Genomic DNA, 23406 nt, shown 5'->3' with positions numbered 1-23406 from the left:
TCGGTGGCAGTTATTGCTTGCTGTTTTTGCTGCTAATATGTAGGGGTGGCCAGGTAGAAGTGGGAAACTTTCTAAGGTAAAAATGTGTTCTGTAATTGTATCACTATGTAATTCATTGTCATTTAAAAAAATAAAGCAACAGCAATACACAAGTGGCTTGAGCATAAATGGATGTTTGATACAAGTCTAATGCAAATGAATAAAATAAAATAATATACAAGAAGGAAAGAGTGCAAGAAATTGTATGAGACCTGATTAAATAAATAGTTTGATCTACAGCCAAGAAGAAAATGCAGTGTTAATTGTGATCAAATTTTCAGCACGCTTTCAATGGGATTTATTCCCTAGTTCAGGTGTAACTAACATTGTGTCCTCCAGGAGTTGTTGGACTACAACTTCTACCATCTCTGGCTATTGGCCATGCTGGCTGGGATGGATGTGACTTGTATTGCACAATGTCTGAAGGCTGCCATGTTAGCTACTCCTGCCTTTTAGGATAACAGCCTTATAATTAGCATTCCAATGCTGTAAGGGTGTGTCACTGATCTAGTTAGGTTTCACTGGACATGTGTGTGCTTCGTTTAGGTACTGGTGATAGAGCCAACTAAGGTATACCAGCCTGCGTATGTTTCAATCAACAATGAAGCTGAAGAAAGAACTGTTTCCCTTTGGCACGTGTCTCCGACAGAAGTGGTAAGACCAATGGTGAATTTCTTCTTTCTCTCTAGAAATTCTGATCACCACTTCTTGGCTTCTTTGTATACAACTCTTTTTTTAAAAGAGGCTTCACAAAAATGTCACACAATGCACATAAGTATCTTCTTTGTCCCGTAGATGGAAAAACTGAGGTACTAATAACAGGGAGCCAGCCTTAAGCCCCAGGGAAATGAATTATCATACAAACTTTTTCGTCTGTTCAACATGAAAGCACGAGGGCACAAAGCATGACAGAGATCACATGTGAGCACATGCAGGCACGAACACTCCACCTCTAACCTTCCTGTGTCAAATGGGAAGATCCGAAGGAGGCTTGTAAGCCAATTCAGCTGAATGTGCTTGGAAGCCTCCCTGTGATTGGGCAGGTTAGGGGTATTAGTGGGAGTGTGGGGTATTTGTACACCATGCTTTTGGGTTGAAAGCCTGAACAGCTATACAGAATTAGATACAGTGGTACCTCTGTTTACATATGCTTTAGGTTACATACGCTTCAGGTTACAGACTCCACTAACCCAGAAATACTGCTTCAGGTTAAGAACTTTGCTTCAAGATGAGAATAGAGATCGTGCTCCGGCAGTGCGGCGGCAGCAGGAGGCCCCATTAGCTAAAGTAGTGCTTCAGGTTAAGAACAGTTTCAGGTTAAGTACGGACCTCCGGAACAAATTAAGTACTTAACCCGAGGTACCACTGTATATGATGTTTTAAACTTCTGCTCTTTGATTTATTTTATTACAGTATCACACATCCCATTGAGAACTTATGAAATCTGGGGTGCTCATAAAAAGTCTGATACCAAAATTCTCATTAGGATAAACCAGCTTTGTGGGGGGTGGGGCGAGAATGTGTTTCATTCTTAGATCTACAGCAGGAAAATAGGAGGACTGAATTGGTTTCAATGATTTAGCCCTTCGCTTTCAAGTTATGAAAATGCTAGGTTTTGTACAAATGATACACTCAGTATGACGCAGTACATGACATGAATATTCTTCAGTGCTAATGTAACACTGCTTCTCAACCCACTCTGTCCAGGAGTCACAGCTGCTAAGCCACAAAATCCAGCAATCAAATCGTCCTTATTTTTGCTCTAGCTAATGTACATATTTGCTTATCAGTGAACCAAGGACTGTGGATCAGATCATCTGAGCATCCTTCTCAGATATATGGCCATACATGAGAAGCCAATAGGTAGCCCTGTAGACAGTTTAGGTAAGCATTTCTGCAAGCTTGCCGCAGCATACTTCATGACTTTGTGATTATTCTTTCTGACATGGATTGAAGGAGCTACACACACACACACACACACACACCACCCCTTTCAGGGGAATGTTTGGATTCACTGAGCCTAGCTATTTCCACAAATTAAGGCATAATGCCATTAGGATGGACATCAGACTTTCAAGTGAAAGGAAATTTAGGAAGACCATTTTCGTTCTGCAATGGCAAGGAGTAACATGTTGCTGTTGGGGCCTAGTGTTGTGTCCCTTCTTTATCTTGCTACTTTTTTGGGGGGGGGGTAGTAGCAACCTTGCTAATATTGCTGTATGCTGCCTCAAAGCAAAATATCGGTGCCCAAAGACTGAGATCATCCTTGTGATGTGATGATAATGGTTTGTAATCTTGCTTTGAAACAATCTGTGTTCTTACCCATTTGCAGAAACAGATTCATGAGTGGAATTTTACAGCTTCTTCTATTAGAGGAATAAGGTTGGTGTCCTTGAAATGGTTTTATTTTTGTTTTACTTACATGCCTCATTTTGCCCTAGGGATATGTGAAGAATGTATATGTGTTTTCCCAGCAATGCTAGCAAATGATGTAGTTTGGGTATCCTTTATATCCCACCCAACTCCCCAGATGTGAAAGCTATTTCCTTGAAGTATAGTTTAAATATTCCATAGTTCTTTATCCCTAAAGAATCCTTTACAAGACAAATGGTTGCTGCTTCATGTCTGGCAAAGGGAAAGGCACTCCACAATAAAAGAACAATAGTATAGAATGCCCATTTTTTTGGCAGGGTTGTCCCTATAGTGTAAGGTGTGATGCCACAGGTAGACGTTCCCCTAAGGTTGCCATATTTTGAAGAGCAAAAAAGAGGACACTTTTGTGTGCCGTGTCATGTGATCCATTATGTGGGGTGGGGCTTACCTCTATTTTACCCTCTATTTTATTCAAGTTGGCACACCTGTCTGCGGTACTTTAGTTGAGATTCCTGCATTGATGGGGGTTGGACTAAATGACCCTCCAGGACCCCTTCTAACTCTAAAGTTCAATGATCAATGAACTCTGTTTCTTTAAATGAGCTTCATTATTTTATTGTTGGTTGTTTTATTTGATTAATTCCATTAGGGCCCTGTTTTGCGACTGAAAATTAGGTTAATACACTTTTATAGAAAATAAAATAGGTTGTCTTCCTTAAGTCATATGTATATTCTAATGCTAATTCTTGGGGAGAGTAAAGAAGATAGCTTTTTTTTCTTGTGATTTTCCAATGCTTTCAATTTACATGAAGGACTTTACCCCTCTTTTATAGTACTAAGCAGGAAGCATCTTAAATATTTCTTCATAATGTGCAGGCTCTGTAATATAGTTTAGTCATTGCTCAGCATAGTAGCTTGGATATTTTGCTTCTTGTCTCCCTCCCCCCTCCTCTGTTGAATTGATATTTTCATGGTCTTTTAATGGCACCACTTTCAAATAACATGCTCCTTATATTGCTGAAGTTACACCATTGAAAGATGTAGAGTGAGAAAGTGAGTTTAATCTTTCTCTCCACGTACATTTCTCTACAGAATATTATATTTAGATTGGCAAATTGGAAACTGGGTGGATATTGATTAGTGTTTCTTCCATGGCTTTTGAAAATTGTCATTGCTTTCTCCTTTCTCTCATCTAGGCTGGTATGGATTTTTTCTGCCTCATGAATATAGTACTAGACAAACATTGTCTGCAAACTTCAGCAGTTTGAATTGCAGGGATTTTAGGTCATTTGAAAAACAAGAACAGACATGGGAGAAAGTAATGCTATTATTCTCCTGTTATGACTCCCCTTACAAGAACTGCTAAATGCATTTTTATTATACAGAATCTGAAAATATCTTTACTTTTTGTTCAAAACTGACTTTAAAAGAGTGTTAGTAAACAACCTGACAGAGCAAAGTAAGCAGAACAATGAATTATTTGTTCTGAGCTAGTAATTTATGTTTTACAGTGTTGTAAATCCTAATGGGGCAGTCTTCATTATCTTTTTGGCACTTATTGAAGACTTTCCTTTTTCAACAGGCTTTTTAAGGGGGAGATTTTAATCTCGCCCTGTACATTGGATTTGAAATGGTTTTTTTATATGATATTGTTTAAATTTTTATTATAAAATAAATCTGTTTATACTGGTGATAATTTATTTTGAGATGCTTTATTGGAAGTGACTCATAAGTGGAATGGCACTAACTAAATAAGTGAATGAATGAATGATTAACACCCTGGCAATACATACATTTGGTTTTTTGAAGGTCACTGATCTTAACTTTTCCTGCTATGCAGACTGACTGTTGTTTCCATTGTCCTAGTGATCTGTTCTGCACATTTTTATCATCATTTCCTTGTTTTATTCATAAATGGCACCCAAATTGTATTGCTTGTCATCTTCAGTTGAAAGCAGGCTTTAAAAAAACCATGACTGTGCTGTTGTCTCTCTCTGATTCTGTAAACTCTGTAGTGGTAGAAGAAAAACTGAACTGCTGTGTGAGCAAAACAGGACTAACTGAGCTCCTCCACTTGTTCCTTCATCTTCATACCTCTGCCCCAAATCCACGCCACTTGTGCTTAGCATAACTTTATTGTAATTCTTTTTCTACAGCATATCTAAATTTGACGAACGGTGTTGTTTTCTGTATGTCCACGACAACTCTGATGACTTTCAGATCTACTTTTCTACAGAGAACCAGTGTAGTAGGTGAGAAGTTTTGCATTGCTTTCCCGAACTATCGAAATGAGACATACAATAGTTGGGGGATACCTTGTAAACCCAGAAGTATTTTCACAAACATTTCATTTGCTGGGCCACCCAACTCCCTCCTCTTCACCCTCCAGTGCTGCTGGGATAGCCCAGCAGCAAGTGAACAGTTCTCGGAAGCCTGTTCTCACGTTGTAGTTTGCAGCGCCACCTGTTTGTGGCCACACAAACTACTGCATGATATTCAGTGCAAATACTGTACATAAAAGACACTTTGCTCTGCAATACTGTGGAAGTGGGAAGTGCCTTTGCGTTTGCTTATGCAATCGGATATCGCTCCTCATATTTGTTTTCTTCATTCCTTTCTTTCCTGTGCTTTGGAAAGGTTCATTTATAAAGGCCCTACCATATCACAGGTTAAATTGATTTTACCGTAATTTGTTTAGTATGATCAGGATATGTGAAGGTAAGAATTAACAGCATGGGGAAAGTGTTGGTCTTTGAACTGGGATGGAGGACATCATTTGGAATCCATCTCCGGCAGCAAAATGTCTTGGGCTAATGCTGATTTAAAGTAATTTAAACAGTCCAAAAGTTACATTTGAATTACAGATTTACAAGGGATAAATTTATAAGGAGTTTCAGTATCCATTAAAAAAAGCTGTAGCACAACAGCATGAGGCAATAGTGATTTTGAAGAGGAAAAGGAAAGGGAAAAGGAATGTTGGCAGATGCATTGCTTTGCATTGCACATGAATCATAAGTATCATACATTTGAGCAGAAAAGCAAGATACTGTTATGCCTTTAATTGTGCGGTGTGCATTGCTTACAGATTTTGTAGTCTGGTTAAAGAGATCTTAACAGATGTTGTAGGAAGTACTCTGGAACTGGAAGGAGAGAGTGATGGAGACACATTGGAAGTAAGTAATGTTGACCGGGGAGAAACTGAAATCTTGTGTTTGAATGGGAGAGGAACTTGCTTTCCATATTCCTATTCTAATTAATTTAATTTATTAATACCTTAAGAAATAATACCTACCTTTTTAAAAAGTAGGAACAGCAAAACTAAAACTTTGCAGCTAAAACATTGTTCAATAGGGCAGTAAGAAGCTTTCCACATTTACCATTCATAGTGGTATAGTTGCTGGCTCTTTTGAATTTTTTGGCATGCCACCACACAATGTCGTCATTATTCAGCTAGTATTCCAGAGTAACATACTCAAAAACCTGCTTCTTCTTATTCTACTGCAAAAAAACCCCAGAATTTTTATTTTTTTTTGGGGGGGGGAGAGAGAGAGAGAGAGCGCCACTGCAGGGATCACTCTCCTCCTGGGGAGGCTTGGAGGCAAGCTGCATGCCCGCCAGCCATATGGTTGGTGAGGCGCAGCTGGCGGGTGCAGGGAAAGGGGAGGCCGCTGGCAAAGCCACGCAGCTCCCCCACTTGCTGGGGTGCCCCTAAGAGGCCAGCGCCCTGGCGCAACGGACCACTAAGCCCTATGGGAAAGACAGCTCTGTGGCCAACTGTCCTTTCCTGACTCTGAAAATGTCCTGTCAACTATCAAGGAAGTGGTGACAGCTGAGGGTCACATCTCAGGAGCTCTTTGCGTGACCCTTTTGAGCATGGCAGCCACTTAAGCTGATGGCAATCTGCCACAACTGCAGCAGGCGGAAGCAGTCATGTAATAGGTGAGAGTTTATCAGAATTCTGTGCTCACAGAGTTTTAGCATGCCCTTGCAAATGTTTTTTAAATGATGTAAATATGGCACGGAAGTGTATACTACAATTGTATAAATTAAGCAAATATGGAAAATTCAGGAAGAGAGCATCATGTGAAAACATTTTTATTTATGGATAAGTGAAACTAAGCAAATAAACTGTAGGTTTTTGTAGAGAATGTTTTCTTCTTTGCGTAGCCCAAGCCTATTCATCCACCTGTTGTTTAAAAAATACCTGCATAATGTGACCTTTTTGGATGCTATTAAGCCTATTATCTGAATAATAATCCCTTTTTCCAAGTATGTAGTATTAGAATCCAATATCTAAGCATCAGATACAGGAGGAAATATCTTTCCTCTATAATAATGTTTGATATACTTGATATTTTTACATATTATGTGTGTGTTATTGCTACTCAGATCTCTTGTTTGTCTGAGCAGGGTAAAATATTTTGAAAGAAACATGTTGGAGTTTTGTGGAATGGAGCTTGAAATGTATTGAAAATCACATTATTAACATAGTTTGAGAGTTACACACTTAAAGCTTTTCATCCAAAAAGTATGGCAGTTATAGGAATCTCTGATTTTCCCAATTGCTTACTGGAATTAAGGATTAGAAAAGTACTTTTCCCAACTGCTTGTTTGTACAATTACGATTTTCATACATGGCAATGGATAATTGTGTACTGAACTAATAGCACTTATTTATTCTATCCCCACAGTCCATTTGACAATGCATTGGTACCTGAGAAAAGACAGAAACACCCTTATGTGGAAGCTTTGTCATGGATGCTATGACAGATTAATTTGAAAACAGTGTAGGGCACTAAATTCACAAATAGCAATGAGAGGGGACACCTTAGTGGTAGAGTTGTCAGCTTTCCATGTACCGTATTTTTCGCCCTATAGGACGCACCGTCCCATAAGGCGCACCTAGTTTTTTTGGGGGGGGAAATAAAGGGGGGAAATTATTTCCCCCCCCCCGAGCTTTCCCCGACCCCAGACCCCAAACAGGCAGCTCTCTGCAAGCCATGGGAGCCCAGCGCTGGCTCCCGCTGCTTGCGGAGAGGTCCGCGAAGCCTGGACGCGCTGAGCTCAGCGCGCGCAGGCTTCGGCATGCAGGCGACTCTCCGCAAGCAGCGGGAGCGCTCCTGCATTCGCCCCATAGGACGCACACACATTTCCCCTTCATTTTTGGAGGGGAAAAAGTGCGTCCTATAGGGCGAAAAATACGGTATAATGTCCCAAATCCAGTCCTTGTAAATTATAGTTACAAAGGGATCTAAAGTTGCATTACAAGTGAGGCATATTTCGCAACTCTAGTTATTGTTTTCCATGTAAGTCTAGTGGATAAAATAGGGAAGAAGAAGATTGTCACAGAGATACATAAGTTCATGCCATGAAACTTTGTTCCCATTATTCCCACATTAAGAGTGGGTTGGGTTTGTTTGTTTTTAATGTTTGTTAACCCACAACTTGCATGCTTGAGGGGATAATATACATTTATTTGAAAGGTTAAAGAAAAACAACAAAAGTATAAAGTTTGAAATGCCTCAGTGCTTTGGATCAAGTATTGCTTGAGAGTTGAGTAATATAGGATGCTTCTAGGTAGCATTCCAATATATCTGCAGCCTAAAAGGAGACATTAGTTAGCAAATATCAGAGAAGCCAAGGCTATGTTTTGGGTTTCTCTGGACTAAGTGGGAATTAGCTGATATATCTGTACTTTAGAGGCAGATGCCAATGAAAATCCTCTAATTTGAACAGCTCTTTGACATCAGTGTGCACATCATTTAGAAAATTCTCCTTCTTTGTTCAAAAGTAACATTTGTATTCAAGGGCATACAATTCTTATTTCTTTCTGCCTCCCTCCCGCTTCTCAATTTGAATTTGCTTTAAAATGAAGTCATTAGAATAGATTGTGGAATTGCCCATTGCACTGAAATGTTTATCTTCAGATATTTTGTGCATGCAAAGCCTGTGTTCCTATTCATGCTTATCTAAGAGTAAGCCACAGTGAACACAGTAGGACTTATTCTGGGTAAACAACTGCTCTGTCAGAAATGTGCTATCAGTGATATTCAGGCTAACGTTTTATGAATCTGGTTGCTGTCCTCAAGCTACCGCTATCAGCTGAATACTGTTTCGTAGCTGTGAAATATGGGTGTGCTAAAAAAAAACATTAACAGGTTCTGGTTGTGTCATTTTGGGTAATAGCACATATCACATAACAGCACAGGACGATGAACTGTGAACTGCTGAGGCATGAAAAATGAAACGGTTTGAAAGGTTGAACTAAGTTAGTGGGCAGGTCATGTTAGGGTGTACAAATACCTCCCTGGAGGACTCTGTGTGGAAACCGGGAGCTTGGCAATCACTTTCAAAATGAACTGTGGAAGAATTTCAAGGACTTAACTGACAGAGGATTTGTACATACTTGTAGGAGTCTGGTTTACAGTACTTGCCCACCTGCCCCCATTGACATTATCTTCCATTTTATGCTATTTGTTCCCATTATGTATTCTTCACTCAGATTTAAAAAGACACACCCCTTTATTAAATAATCTTTTACTTGTGAGGTATTCCTCTTATGTCGCACATTCTTATTATGGGCAGCTGCTTATATAATGTTTAAAGAATTGATTTTTTAAAAAAATCAGTGCCTGTTAATTAGAACATTGCAGTTCTTCTATAAGACAAAAGTAGTCTTTGTAGGTTCATCTCGCACCACAGTTGCCTGCAAACATTATAAGAAACACTTGCTCTTTAATTTCTACTAGAGCTGTTGATCTTAAGGCATACGTTAAAATCAGTTTGGTGGCTTTGATATTGTGGTTTTTTGTGTCTGAGAGCTGAATTCTGTTTCTTTCTGCTTTCAGTATGAGTATGACTATGATGAGAATGGAGACAGAGTAGTGTTAGGCAAAGGAACCTACGGGATAGTTTATGCTGGAAGAGATCTTAGCAATCAGGTCCGAATAGCCATCAAGGAAATACCAGAGAGAGACAGCAGGTGAGTCTTGATATTTTATTCTTACACACTAAATATGGGGGGTGGGCTATTCATTTCAGTCCTGAGGAGGAGTAACCTTTTAAAGTTCAGACATAAGTATGAAGTGTGCTTTGCCTAATTTGGTCTTACATCATTCATTATTCAATATATAAATCATTCACAGACAGAGAAGCAAAGAAGCAACTGCAACTGCCCCAACCCACTGTTGTTACTACTGCTTTACGCTATGGTATATGCTGGGGGTGTTAGGGGAGGCGTAGTAGTTCTGCTGGGGGACACGTGCTTCCTCTGCAGTTGTTTATCCACCTTTGGCCCCACCCTGCTCTCAGCTCTCAGCTCTCACCGGAGGCTCCTAGAAGTGGTCTGTATGCAACAGTGGCCACACCCCAGGAATGGCCGGCTAAACCAGGTGAACAGTAGCCCATGGGTCTCAAACCCTTGGTGAGTTAGGGATTTCCCCTGCATGTGAAGACAGGCTGTGGTTGATTGAGCCGACAGGACCAATAGCGGTCAAGAAGGCGGTTTCTGCGTGTGCTGTAGAGGGAAGTGAGGGGCCAATAGGGCTTGTCAACCTGGGAAGGTAGCCCATTTAGGAGAAGGATATCTCTGATCCTAAATCTCCACTGCCTTATGGGATATTTTGGGGCAAAGAAAAGGCCAAGGAGTAAACCCTACCCAATTCCGGAGTGGAGTCCCCAGGACTGTTGGATGGTGCCATGTACTCCTCCTTGCAGCAATTCCTGCAGCCCAGCTGGTGCCAGATGTATTGCTCTGCCTTCCTTTGGATCACATCAGCAAGGCTGAGGGGCACGTGTCTAGTTGTCTAGGCATCCCAGGACCTCCATTACACACTGCTCAGACTTGTGCCCTGGGGAGGTCACTTCAGTGCTGCAAATGCAGAGGTTTGACTTCACCCCCGGAGGTACACTCTATTGTCTCTCAAGACAGTAGATGCAAACAATGCGGCTGTAGCTTTCTGCCTACCAGCTCTGGCTGAGGATATATTTTCACTGCATGGTATATGTTTGTTGAGGTGATTTTGACCATATTGGGGCTTTTTAATTATCTTACATTGTTATTCCATCCTTTCTGTGGACCTCCGACCTACCAATTTATAAGTTCAATCTTTATGTGGGTGGCATGGAAATTTTAGGTTAGTATGTTTTCTTCTGATTTTTAGTTGTTCTTCATTGACAGATATTCTCAGCCACTGCATGAAGAAATAGCCCTCCACAAGTATTTGAAGCACCGAAATATTGTCCAGTATCTTGGTTCTGTTTCTGAAGATGGATATATTAAAATCTTCATGGAACAGGTGCCTGGAGGTTTGTATCTTACTGTTTTCGCCTCATATGACACCTTCCTATGATCTGGTTCACACGCCATGCTAAGCCAGACCTTGGCTTTAGAATACACCAAACCTTAGCTAAGCTTGGTGTGGCAGCAGAGAGGATCAGGGAGGAGTAAAATGGCTGTGAGCTCTTCTCCAGCAGCTCACACATTCACATGAACCCAAGGTTTAGAATAAAAGAATTGTAGAGATAGAAAGGACCACAATGGTAATCTAGTCTAACCCCCTGCAATGCATGGATATTTTGCCCAATGTGGGCTCAAGCCTACAACCCTGACATGAAGAGACTCATGTTCTATTGACTGAGCCATCCCTGTAATATGCAAACCCATAAATCAGAGTAAAACATAACATTCAGAGTAGAATGATTCATATCTCAAAGCTCTGTAGAATATTTTAGACTGTCTATAATTAAATCAGCATGAACCCAATCCATACACATATTGCTTCCTGAATCAAGGCTGTATATTCAAATTCTGGTGCAATTTAGTCTCACATAAATAGCATTTTTACGGTGACTGTAATTAGTTACAAACACACTGATTCCTGGAGAGAACTGTTAGGTTCAGAAACTCTTCTCTCTTTTCTTTCTATCATAATTATTTATAAAGCACCAAAAAACCATTCAGCATTCTACCAATTTTTTTAAAAATAGCACTTAAGGGAGAGAGAAAGGAAGAATAAAGGAGACGCTGAAGTGAACAGATTCATCTTTAAGGACACTCCTGAATATAACAGAAGAGACCTGGCTGTCTCAGGTGGGAGGGCATTCCAGTGGTAGGGGGAAAGATACAGGTGAAATGAGAGAGGATTGTATTCTTAACCAGCATACAGAGAAAGAAAAAAAGATAAGGTCACATCAGATGGTTGGGAACATACAGCATTCTAATAAGGCCCACCTAATTGGATAGTTTCTCACTGCAGTGGGGAGAGGTTACTTATTTTACTTATTTACAGTACAGCTTTTCAGGAAAAGCTGGAAGTGGTTTACATGAGATTATTATAACAATAAGCGCTTATTTTTATTTCTAAAAAGCTATAAAGGGAGGGAAGAAACTGCTTGTTAGTTTTACTGCTGCTTCTCACTCCCCTCAGTGCAAGATGATCCTTCGGGAGTTCCTTTGGTAGAGATACGCACAAATTGAAAAAGATGATGTGTCAAGAATTTTCACTGGAAGGCCTTGAGTCTCAGCTCAAACAGAACATATACTGAAAAACATTTTTGAGGGGTTTTATTAATGATTCAGTTTTTTGCCCTTTTTACCTGATCTTAGTTTCTGCAAATCCTTGTGGTTGCTTCCCATATTCATATTCCTGATGTAAGAATGAATGAGTTTTATAGTGTTTACGAGGTGTCTTTTTTTTTTTTTTTGGATCATGGACCCAGGGGAAAGCTCATAGCTTATACTTTGCATGCATAGGTTTGAGCCCTGTCATCTCAATACAGGGTAGGGAAAGGCTTTGCCTAGAGAGCTGCTACTAGTCAGTGTTGAGAATTCTGAGCTAGAGGGAACAATGGTCTAACCCTGTATAAGGCAGGTTCCTTTGTTCCCAAGCAAAGGTTTCAGTAAATTTCCTGCAGTCTTAGAGGGCCTGCTAGACTGGATCCCTTAACAGACTGACAGAGCTGATGCTAAAACATTCAGGCCCACTTCACATGTGATGGTAAGCCATAGTTAGTTTACCCATGAATCTTGCGATCACTTGTGATTCACTGCTCCCCTGGTGTGAATAACAATCTCTGGCTTAGCATTTTCACTCAAACAAACCACAATTAGGAAGCGAAGAACAAGCTTTGACTTCATGGTTTGTGTCAAGTGAAGGAAACCATGACCTCCAGTTCAGCTAAGCCAGGGGTTGTGGTTTGTTGATTCCACTCTTTGCTAGTGGAAGAGGGAAACAGGACCCCACCTGTTCATTCATGGTAAATCATTAACTGTGGTTTACTGTGACTTCAAACCTAGCCTCAGAATGCTGACAGATTTGAGATTACTCTGTCTCTAGTTTCTAGAATTATCTCATTAGATATATGCCATACGTGTGTAAGTGCACAGTATTTGCTCTTTTAGGTCTGTGTATAATGGGGCATATGAGTTTGGCTCAGAGTTAACAAAGTGTGTGACTCAATTCTCTGCATGTTTACTCTGCAGCTAGTCACATATTGTCTAATACAGGAACTGTGCGTGTTCAATCCCAGGTAACTCTGCATGGGATTTTACTTATGTACTGTACTGATGATTCAATGATTACAGGCCTTGATACCCTGGACAGAATAATATTTTATCCTGTATTTTCTGCCTAAACCCAGGAAGTCTTTCTGCATTACTAAGATCAAAATGGGGACCAATGAAAGAACCCACAATTAAGTTTTACACCAAGCAAATCCTAGAGGGCCTGAAGTATCTCCATGAGAACCAGATTGTCCACAGAGACATAAAAGTGAGCATATGCATGCTTCCTTATATTTTTAATTGTGTGTTACAGAAATGCAGAGTTTAAGATCCCACTAGTTGCTCTTTTAGAAAGGCTTAATAAAATCCCCGATAACCAAAGTTTCTGGTAATTGCTTTACTCTTTGTTTATTTAAGGGAGACAATGTTTTAGTGAACACATACAGTGGAGTAGTAAAGATTTCTGATTTTGGGACCTCCAAGCGCCTTGCAGGAGTGAATCCATGTACAGAGACATTTACAGGTAAGAACAGAAACAACTTTTTCTTTTTTAATAATCTTCTGTGGTTAGAATTAGGCTATACTCAGATGGCATTTTATTTCACCTTCACGACGTTTCCTTATATGTGTGTTCATTTCACTTTTTATGTGAGCTCTCACACAATGTAAAAGTCACTTCTGGAAATTTAGTGGTACTTCCGTACTCCTTACCATGTCAGTTATTTCCAGAAAAAATAATCCATTTGCAACCCCACTAACTCGGAAAATTGAGTTATTGGCAAAATTGGGGACTGTATCCTGGCATGTATTTCTTTTCTGCCATTTAAGATTTTGCATGACAAAAATATGTATTGCTCAAAAAGCCACAGGTCCATAACATAAAAAGCTGTTAGTGTAAAAGGAAAGTTAGAAATCAGAACAGAAGCGCTAGCACTATAACTGGTAAAACTAACAGTATGAAATCCACATCTGAATGCAGCTTTTGTGCTGATAGTTAGAAGCTGCTTCCCTGCCTCCACCCAGTTCTGCTGTGAAGATTTGCCTGCACAGTAACAGTAAATACAATAGTTAAATGTTATAAAACCTTAATTAGCTGATACAGATAGTACAAAGTGCATAGCCCACAGGAACTATCTGAGGTAATGCTTGCCCAGATTATCATGTTGCCTGTGCAGTCTGCCAGTGCTGCAAACAAGATTGCAGAGACAGATTGCTTTGGGGGAGTTCAAATGGGATTGCACATCAGCTCGCTTTGGTCTTCCTGTAGGTTCGAAGCCTTTCTGGTTTTTGTTAAACCACATTTTCTGATTTTGTGGCATCTCCTGCTGTAAGTACTCAGAGTTCCTCCAGGCGATTTGTCATGATTTACACTGGTGAAGTTATCAGGTGATTATATACAATCAGCACTTTTCAGCACCATTTGTGCCTATAAAGGATGTGTGGATAGGCTAGCATAAATTCCTCACTAATGCGCTATTACTGTGCCAGTGACATGTTGCAGCAGCAAAAAACCACCAGTCTAAGGGGGCCTTCAGTCTCTCAGTTTCACCCTAACCATATTTTGGACTTGTTTTCAAGCAAGTGTGCTTAGGATTGCATCATTTATCCAGTACAAAACAAGAACACGTCTCGCTTTGTTTTCCACTGAATTGTTTTCATCTTTCAATAAAGAAAAATAAATGCACAACACTAAAACATTGCATTATCAATTTTTTCCTTCCCTTTTTCTTCTTTAATAAAGCTGCTTTCTTATATGTACTATAAGAGGATAAAAATTGTGTTCTTTGCTCTACCAACTACTGGCATGTGACCCCAGGTTTCCTGGAGTGTTGCCCTCAGTCTAAAAAAGGTTCCCCACCCCTTTTAGATATTAGTTATCATTTCCATGAATGTTTATCACTGATGATGAGCATGATCGAACAACCCTTATGTCCAAACATGCAGTTGCAAAGCTGCAGTTTATTTGAGCAAGATAAGATGGCAATGCCTATTGCTTTTGCTTTACTTGTAATTATATATGTCTATTACTTGTTACATTAAGATTATTCTGTATTCTGGGTTTTGTTTGCACAGTGAGTATATATGTACATAATCTTCTTTATATATTTCCAGTTACAGATAGGTAGCCGTGTTGGTCTGCCATAGTCAAAACAAAAAAAATCCCTTCCAGTAGCACCTTAAAGACCAACTAAGTTAGTTCTTGGTATGAGCTTTCGTGTGCATGCACACATGTATCTGAAGAAGTGTGCATGCACACGAAAGCTCATACCAAGAACTAACTTAGTTGGTCTTTAAGGTGCTACTGGAATGAATTTTTTTCGTTTCTTCTTTATATAAGTACTGTAGAAAGTATTGTACTTGGAAAGTTCAGTAATAAGTCTTTCTTGGTTACAGATTTCAGATCAATGTTTTCTTTGTCTGTTGCTTATACACAAAAATAAGTCAGTAAAGCTGTGATCAACATTGTGGAGAAAGCCCTTGGAGAGAGCAACTTGGTCCAAAACCAATACGTTTATTGCCTGCATTTTAATGTGTACATGGGGAAATAAAATCAAATATGTTTTTGCAGAGGCAGAGAGAATGCTTCATTCATCCCCAAAAGTGATAGTCTGGCAAAGAACAGAGCTGTAAATAGTATAAGCAACTTATTCTTTAATAATGAATAACTACCCAAAATGTAATTTCTGTCTACGATTATCCATCCCAATAACATTTCTCAAACTTTCCATTATTTATTACACTTACACACACACACACACACACACACACACACACACACACACACTGCTTGACTGCAAAAAAGCTCAAAGCAGTTTACAAAAGATAAAAAGTAAAATTAAGAAAAATTCACAACTATACTTAAAAACATACAAAAGTTAAAATACTAAAACAGATTAAAATTACCCCAACATACAAAAATGCTTTTAGCTTGTTCTTAATCTTATAGTGGACTCAATGGATTGTCTTCCATTTAAAATATATTGCATAAGCCAAGGCAGTCATGTAGAAGATTTGTGACAGAATGCAGTGTAATAGCTGAGAGTTCTTGGCACTGGTACTTAATCCATCTGTTAAGCCCATCTGTATGGGAAATGCCATTTTTGCAAAGTACCTAAGGAAGTGTGGTACTTTGCAAAGAAGTATAGTCAGCTGCACCAACAGGTTAAAGAACAGTTTTTATCCGTGGGCTGTTGGGCTGCTGAATGGGGGGGAAATGGTGTAATTGATTTCCGACAAGCACACAGAGCATGAACAAGACTGAGTGTATGGGGGGGGGGGCTCGTTTAATCTCACTGCACACAGGGAGTGTAGTGACAATAAAGGTTTATTATTAATATTAAGTGTGATCTATTCAGGGATTTTTAATAATAATAATAATAATACTTGTACCTATTCTTTTTCATGACTTTAGGCACTTTGCAGTACATGGCACCAGAGATTATTGATAAGGGACCTCGAGGATATGGTGCACCAGCTGATATCTGGTCTTTGGGCTGCACTACCATTGAAATGGCGACAGGGAAGCCTCCCTTTCATGAACTGGGCGAACCACAGGCAGCTATGTTCAAAGTAAGTGTTGTATGTACTAACCCACCTCCCGCCGCTCCACGTATTACCATACTGCTAGAATACTTCCTGACATGGATTATTTAGCAGCATCTATTAATTTATGTGGAAGGGCAGATCTGAGACGACTGGCATGCAAAGGATGCCGGGAGCTACAGCTGCTTCACAACCAGCCAAGTTAGAACTAGAGGGAATATGTGTGTTTTGCTGCTCTTCTAAAAGTCCCTCAAGGAAAGATGTCTGCCTCAGCAAGGAAATCATTCCACAGGCTCCTACCATGTCCCACAAACAAAGGTTTGTGTCTTGAGTGCCCCCTTTTTTTTTGTTTGGAGCTTTCGTCGCGAAAGGCCAACTTGACGTTTGCTCCAATTCAGCTTTAAAGAGCAGGTTTTTGTGGGGGAAGTTTGGGGCAAAAAATACACAGAGCATTAAAGTGTGTGCACCTCTGCCTGGAAAGAGGGGGCAAAAGGTAAGTGTGGATGAGCCCTAGCATGAATCAACTTTAAAGTAATTTACCTTGCTGAAGTGATGCAGAGTGTCCTTTCTTCTTGCAGGTTGGAATGTTCAAAATTCACCCTGAAATTCCTGAATCACTATCTGCTGAGGCAAGAGCTTTTATTTTGCTCTGCTTTGAACCTGATCCAAATAAACGAGTCACAGCATCGGACTTACTTAAGGACCCATTCTTGAAACAGTTGAACAAGGGCAAGAAAAACAGAATTGCATTCAAGCCTTCAGGTAAGGAATTATCAGTCAACATATTTGTACGTAAAGAGATATTAACCATCATCCTTCTCTTTAATCTTGGGTTCTAAACATACCAGGAAATCAGTTGGATGTGCCAAGCAATCAGCAATCTATGAAAAGAATATTTATGGGGCAGGTTCATCCTAGAGTTAATATAACAAATTCAAGAAATAACAAACTTGGTGAAATTAGAGCACTATATTTGAATAAAGGATGAAGAAATTCAGTGCTAGGTTTCTTCTCTCTCCAAAATGACATTTGGAGAAATTTTAATGAAGTCTATTTTCAGTAGACATGCACCCAGCAGTTTAAGGTGTGTAAGGCATCTCAAGTTGTAAACCGAAAAGGAGGGCAAATAAATTATACAACTAGTAACCCTGAACAAGGGCTGATTTGGCTTCACAAAGAGAGTAATGTTACACAAAATTTCAGTTGTGGATGAGCTGTAAAAGCAAGGTTATGTCACCTTACCAGCTAGTAGCCTCTTGGATCTCAAGTAATTCTTTCAGTGCTTGGAGATCACTCAGAACAAGGTCCCTTCCACCCCAATTCCTAGATGAACTACACTAGAAAGGTAAAAAAACCCCCACTGCTAGTGTTTGTTTGAGAAGGGTTTTCCATCAATCATCACAATTTATTTCTGCAGCTTGCAGACACACACCTTTTTCACATCCGGTAGTTTCATTTCACACCTTGTCAATTTTTTAAACTGCATTTGTTTCATTTGCTTAAAAGATAGCTGGACCTGTTTATTCATTCCCCTTTTCTTCTTGTGCTCCAGATTATAACCGCAGCACATCACTCCCGTTGCCAGTCCAGGGGGAGCAGGCTGGCAGCAGCAGCAGTGAACACGGCTCAGTCTCACCAGACTCTGATATGCCACATGACATGCTATTTGATAAGGCAAAGCGCTCCGTGTCAGAGGTTCAGACAAAGAGTCCTATCTCCCATTTACTAAGGTAAAACCTGACCTATGCAAAATGGCATGTTAGGTTCACAGACGATGCCAGCTGTCCTTACAGTTTAGGTGGGACGATGTGCTCAAAGCTAATTCCGTTACAAGATCTATAGTAAAATGTAAAGTATCGAATGGGATTTGTTTAGGCCCCTGCAAGTAAAACTCATTATAAGAGTCTAATTGGAAAAAGAGACCCTGACAAAAAAGAGCAGCAATTGCAGCATCTTCAAATGAATGCAGTCCACATTATGATCAATTTGTCTTCTTACTGTAGATGTTGAATTAGTGTCTCGTTTCATAGAAAGCTGTGTTCTCAGCTACTATAGAACTTGGGATTTGGTGGGCATCTTTGTAGCACACAAGATAAAAGCCATTCATTTTAAGTAATTGGAAAGTTGCTTTAAAAACTGGGCTGTTTTCTTCTGGACTCCAACTTTGTCATTTATAGTTTCTTGTGAATGCTGTCTCATTCTGGCCCAGTGTTCCCGACGACAGCTCCATTTCAGATGAGCGAAGCGCTTCCCCTTCACTTGAGGAACGGGATTCTGGTCTTTTCTTGCTACGAAAGGACAGCGAACGACGTGCAATTCTGTATAAAATCCTCAAGGAAGAGCAAAACCAAGTAGCTTCCAATTTAAGAGAATGTGTAGCACAGGTAATACGACTATTCACTTGTTTGGAAGAGGTAAAAATTATTGCTCTACCACCTTTCCTACTCCATGATCTGGAGGGTGTCTGGGGTGAAGAGCCTGCTGCGCTCATCATGTAGGGTTCCAAATCACTCGAGGAACCTGCATGAAGAAAGCAGGATCCGTGCTGTGGATAGCTGGCCTCTGGCTTGGATTATAAGCACAACCCTGGAAGAGACAGGGGCAAGTCTGTTCATCCTAACTTCCTCTTCCACAAAATTGTGTAGAGATTACAAACACGGAGAAGCAAAGAGGGGTCCATCACAACCTTTAAGTAGTAAAATGGAGCTGCTTATTATTTAACTGGTCACCTAAAGTTTGTTGACCGCCTTGTTTGTTGCCTTGACCTCTGCAACCAATTTTTGTTTTAGCCACCCCTTTCCCATGGTATTAAGAGATTGTAATATGAATTTTTGCTTAAGGACTGAATGGCAGAAAGCTGCTCTCTGGTAGGACAAATTCAGTCCTGCAGTTTGATTACATCAGTGTTGAATTTAGCTCATGTTCTGTTTCCTCTCTCGTGAGCTAATGTAATCCATGAATCAAACCACTTGTGATGTGCCTGATTGAAAGCTGCCCTCTGCTGCTCTTGCTGCGAATTGGTAAAAATGAGTCTTCCAGAATAGTGACAGCAAGGTTGAAAACATGCATACATACATACATTGGTGGAGTTTGCTGATGTGCCTTTTTAAACATTTTGCATATTCATCTTTTTTTCAGAGTTCTGAAGAACTGCACCTTTCAGTTGCTCATATCAAGCAGATAATTGGGATTTTAAGAGATTTCATACGTTCTCCTGAACACAGAGTTATGGCATCAACTATATCCAAGTTGAAAATTGAACTGGACTTTGACAGTACTTCCATCAATCAGATTCATCTAGTGTTGTTTGGATTTCAAGATGCAGTATGTTCATCCGAGTGTAATATCTGAGGGTGGGGGGAGGGACCCACCACCCAATACCTTTTGCTGCTATTTAAACTTAAAACCCTAAAATTATACTATTTATTATACTAAATTATACTAAAATTATACTATTGGGAGGAGAGCAAAAGAGGACAAAGGAGTTGTAGAATATCATATGGAGCAGCTGACCTGCTGACCAGAGAAGATGTATTTATTCACTTCTGCTCAATTGTAGAAATGAGCTCCTCTTTTGCTTTCTAGAAAGCCTTTGGAATATAGCATACAATGCACAATTCTGTGCAAAGAACTTGAAGCACAGTGTGATACCTCAGGGGGTCTGCTCCGAGTATGACTTAGTCGAATATCTGTGCATTGTTGATGTACAACACAGTACCTTACGTGTTGCTTTGCAATAGCTTTCTTTGTGTCTATATCACAGTGGAAACAAAGGCTGTATCCCTTCAGGATCAGAGGCAGCATGGCTCTGAATACCAGTCACTGGGCTACAGCTTCACTCATGCCCTGTTTGGGGGCTTCCCCTGGGCATCTGGTTGGCCACTGTGAGAAACAGGATACTGGACTAGGTGGGCCTTTGGTCTGATCCAGCAGGGCTGCTTTTATGTTCCAATATGTGTTCTAGCTCTTAATCCACGTGGACTTATTGTCATCCTACATTTACCCAAACTTCTTGTTCTAAATGACAAGCTTATAGCTTAAGGCAAACTACTACCCTGTTTTATTTGACACTTTTCTTATAGGTTAACAAAGTACTAAGGAATCATTTAATCAGACCTCATTGGATGTTTGCTATGGATAATATAATACGACGTGCTGTTCAAGCTGCTGTCACTATTCTCATTCCAGGTAAGTAAAAGCAAAGTAGTAAACTGCTAAGTGGGATGGTTAAATATGATGTGAGCAAAGCAATAATAAATGTCTAACCTGTGGAATGAGTGCCCCAGGGTGGGTACTGCTGGTGTGCTGGAACTGCAGTAGTACTTCGGTCTTTCCTTGGCGAAAAGTTGTAAATGGCTGCCAGTTCTTTCATAAAACAAGTTCTGATTTTTTGAACTGAATTTTTTTGTTAAACATGCTTTACAGACTAGCACATTTGTGAATATTAGTCTGGACAGAAACATTCACTACAAATCTTCACTAATTGTTCTTTTGAAAGGCTGCCACACATTAGCCCATTATTAGTTTGTCATTTCTTAAAATCAAGGAACTCCCTAGGCACCAGTATTTTCTGAAATGGGACTAGGAAGGACAGCTGCATTTTATTTAAAAAGATATATATACTTAGAAAAAGCTTGCTGACTAGATGATATTTAAGTGGCAAATGTAAGAAATGCTTGACCTCTGCAATTCTCTTTTGCTCTGTGCAGAACTTCGAGCTCACTTTGAACCAGCATCAGAGACTGAAGGAGTTGACAAAGATGCAGATGAAGTAGATGAGGATTACCAGCAAGTGCAGCAAAAGACACACGAAGAAACAGTTATCACATCTGGAGTGTGCATGCTCACGTCTTCTGTGACCCCTGACACTCAGCAGCAGCTCAGCTTGCAGCTGGGCAAGCTTAAGCAAGAAACAAACAGGTTAACAGCTTTAAAGTGTGCTCAGGCTTATTCAGCCATTTTACTGATCATCGCTAGTTTATAAAACACCTTCAGGCAATCAGATGAGCCTACATTGGTTATTGGCTAGATTTTAAAATGTAGCCAGTTAAGCTACTCTTGGTTTATACAGAGTTAATTTGGTACTCAGGTTCTTTCTTCTAGATTTCTAGAAAACCCAATTGTTCAGTGCTGAGGGCTGTATCATGTCTTTTCCTCGCCCCTCCCCCCCCCCGAGCGGCACTCCATGTGCAGTGTCTCTATTTCAGGCTAAATATTACCTTTCCATGTTACAAATGTAAATGTAAAATGTGTCCTAAATGTTCTAGGGTGACTTTACAGGGAGAACTATAACATGTATGCTTTGAGAGCAGCACTTACTTTAGCCAACACTGACGGAAAGTGTGTATAAAATTCCTTTCATATAGCCTGACCGTCTGTATTGTGGTTTTCTATCACTATAGCAGCAGCAAGTAACACGCTGATAGTGCTGGAATATTTAATTATGAAGCCTGGGGTTAAGTAGAAATTCTAGGAACCATTTCAGCACAGAAATCTACATTGGAGAGCATTTGAAAATCAAGGCTACCAGGTAGCCAGTAATTCAAAGATATGTAGGATTTGTTTTGAGTTAATTCATATGATGAGATACACTTTTACATGTGCTTTAGACATACCAAGCTATACTACAACTAAAATATAAGTATCAGATTCACCAAAATACTTGTGTTGCAGAACTAGGTTTTGTTGTCATTAAAAGTGTACTACTATCATGAAACATTTTAAGGGGGAAATGTTATGTCATACCCAAGTCTGACTCCTCTTTTATTTAATAGGTTACTGGAGAGCCTGGTACAGAGGGAGAGAGAATACCAGACACTGCTAAGGCAAACACTGGATCAAAAAATTCAAGACTTGCATCTCCTTCAGCTACAGTTGAAAACTGCTGGTAGATATGAGAATGTACATTAAATGTGTGTGATCAGTTGATAGGAATGGCTTGAGCTTTAGGACACACAACACTTTTGAGTAGAGCTTTTGAATTTGTAACAATGGAATGAATCTGATTAACCTACTTTGAATTGTTGCAGAAATTCATCCACCTCCAGCTGCTCTGCAGCACTGCGTAGACCAAGAACTGATCAAGTGGTTGAAGCAACAGAAAGCTGATTCAGATACAATTGATAGGGTAAGATTAAGAGTGGGAAAGACCCTCAAAATGCATTTTCTGAATAATGTTTAGAAACACTGAAATAATTTTGTCTTTCAGTTTGTTCAAGAGGATTATACACTCAGTGATGTTCTAAACCACATCACTAAAGATGACTTGCGATTCCTTAGACTCCGGTAAGAAAATAATTGCATGATTCTAGAAGTGTTTTGACTTCCAAACAAGAGTTTGAGAAACTTACTATTCTTATTTTTCCTCGTACAGTGGTGGTATTCTTTGTCGAATATGGAATGAAATATTAAAGCACAGAAAACTGAATAAACTCTTGGAATTGGAAGCATAACTCTTATGCCAAGTTCTGAGAAATTGAAAGGGGAAGAGAGCACACATTCCAACTAAGTTATTGATTACTGTACATACTGTTTATACTGGTCCTACAGGTTTGCACTAATATATATATGAAGTTATATTAAAGTCATGTGATGATAGCCTTTTCTACTAGTATACTTAATCATGTATTTTTTCAGATGTGTATATAATACAGTAGCTTGGAAACTGCTTGCCTTATAGACTAAAATGTAGCCTGTGCACTTTAACCACTCATATCAAATACATAGTGTTCTAGGCATGCCAGCTGCTTTTTAAAAACAATAATTGCTTCCTTCTGATTTAATATAAATTATTACTATGTATAATTTTATAAGATGAAAAAACCAGTTGGTACAAAGATCCTATGCAAAGAGTGCGTTTCAGACTCACTCTAGGTGCATATTAAAAAGGTAAAATAAAACATGCTAAAAAGGCTTCTTTTCGTTGCAAAATCATTTGGGATGGGGGG

The 23406-nt window shown here is 39.7% G+C and overlaps 1 protein-coding gene across 2 annotated transcripts in view; it reads left to right on the top strand.

Annotated features, from left to right (window-relative positions):
* Nucleotides 1-23369, top strand: part of MAP3K15 (mitogen-activated protein kinase kinase kinase 15) — a 59654-nt gene extending 36285 nt beyond the window's left edge. For both annotated transcript variants that reach the window (XM_081909157.1, XM_081909158.1), the window contains 19 exons: nucleotides 586-693; nucleotides 2372-2421; nucleotides 4569-4664; nucleotides 5498-5585; nucleotides 9261-9394; nucleotides 10592-10719; nucleotides 13054-13184; nucleotides 13334-13439; nucleotides 16329-16486; nucleotides 17038-17221; nucleotides 18012-18189; nucleotides 18669-18843; nucleotides 19598-19783; nucleotides 20542-20647; nucleotides 21169-21379; nucleotides 22234-22346; nucleotides 22489-22586; nucleotides 22668-22744; nucleotides 22833-23369. In XM_081909157.1, the coding sequence (XP_081765283.1) occupies nucleotides 586-693; nucleotides 2372-2421; nucleotides 4569-4664; nucleotides 5498-5585; nucleotides 9261-9394; nucleotides 10592-10719; nucleotides 13054-13184; nucleotides 13334-13439; nucleotides 16329-16486; nucleotides 17038-17221; nucleotides 18012-18189; nucleotides 18669-18843; nucleotides 19598-19783; nucleotides 20542-20647; nucleotides 21169-21379; nucleotides 22234-22346; nucleotides 22489-22586; nucleotides 22668-22744; nucleotides 22833-22911 (2406 nt within the window). In that variant the 3' untranslated portion in view covers nucleotides 22912-23369. The remainder of the gene's footprint in view (nucleotides 1-585; nucleotides 694-2371; nucleotides 2422-4568; nucleotides 4665-5497; nucleotides 5586-9260; nucleotides 9395-10591; nucleotides 10720-13053; nucleotides 13185-13333; nucleotides 13440-16328; nucleotides 16487-17037; nucleotides 17222-18011; nucleotides 18190-18668; nucleotides 18844-19597; nucleotides 19784-20541; nucleotides 20648-21168; nucleotides 21380-22233; nucleotides 22347-22488; nucleotides 22587-22667; nucleotides 22745-22832) is intronic.
* The last annotated feature ends 37 nt before the right edge of the window (nucleotides 23370-23406 follow it).

Source organism: Podarcis melisellensis (assembly GCF_964234715.1).
Source record: "Podarcis melisellensis genome assembly, chromosome: 4".
Classification (NCBI taxonomy): Eukaryota; Metazoa; Chordata; class Lepidosauria; order Squamata; family Lacertidae; genus Podarcis; species Podarcis melisellensis.
The sequence above is the reverse complement of the archived record's forward strand: the minus strand, read 5'-3'. Positions and strand labels throughout refer to the sequence as shown.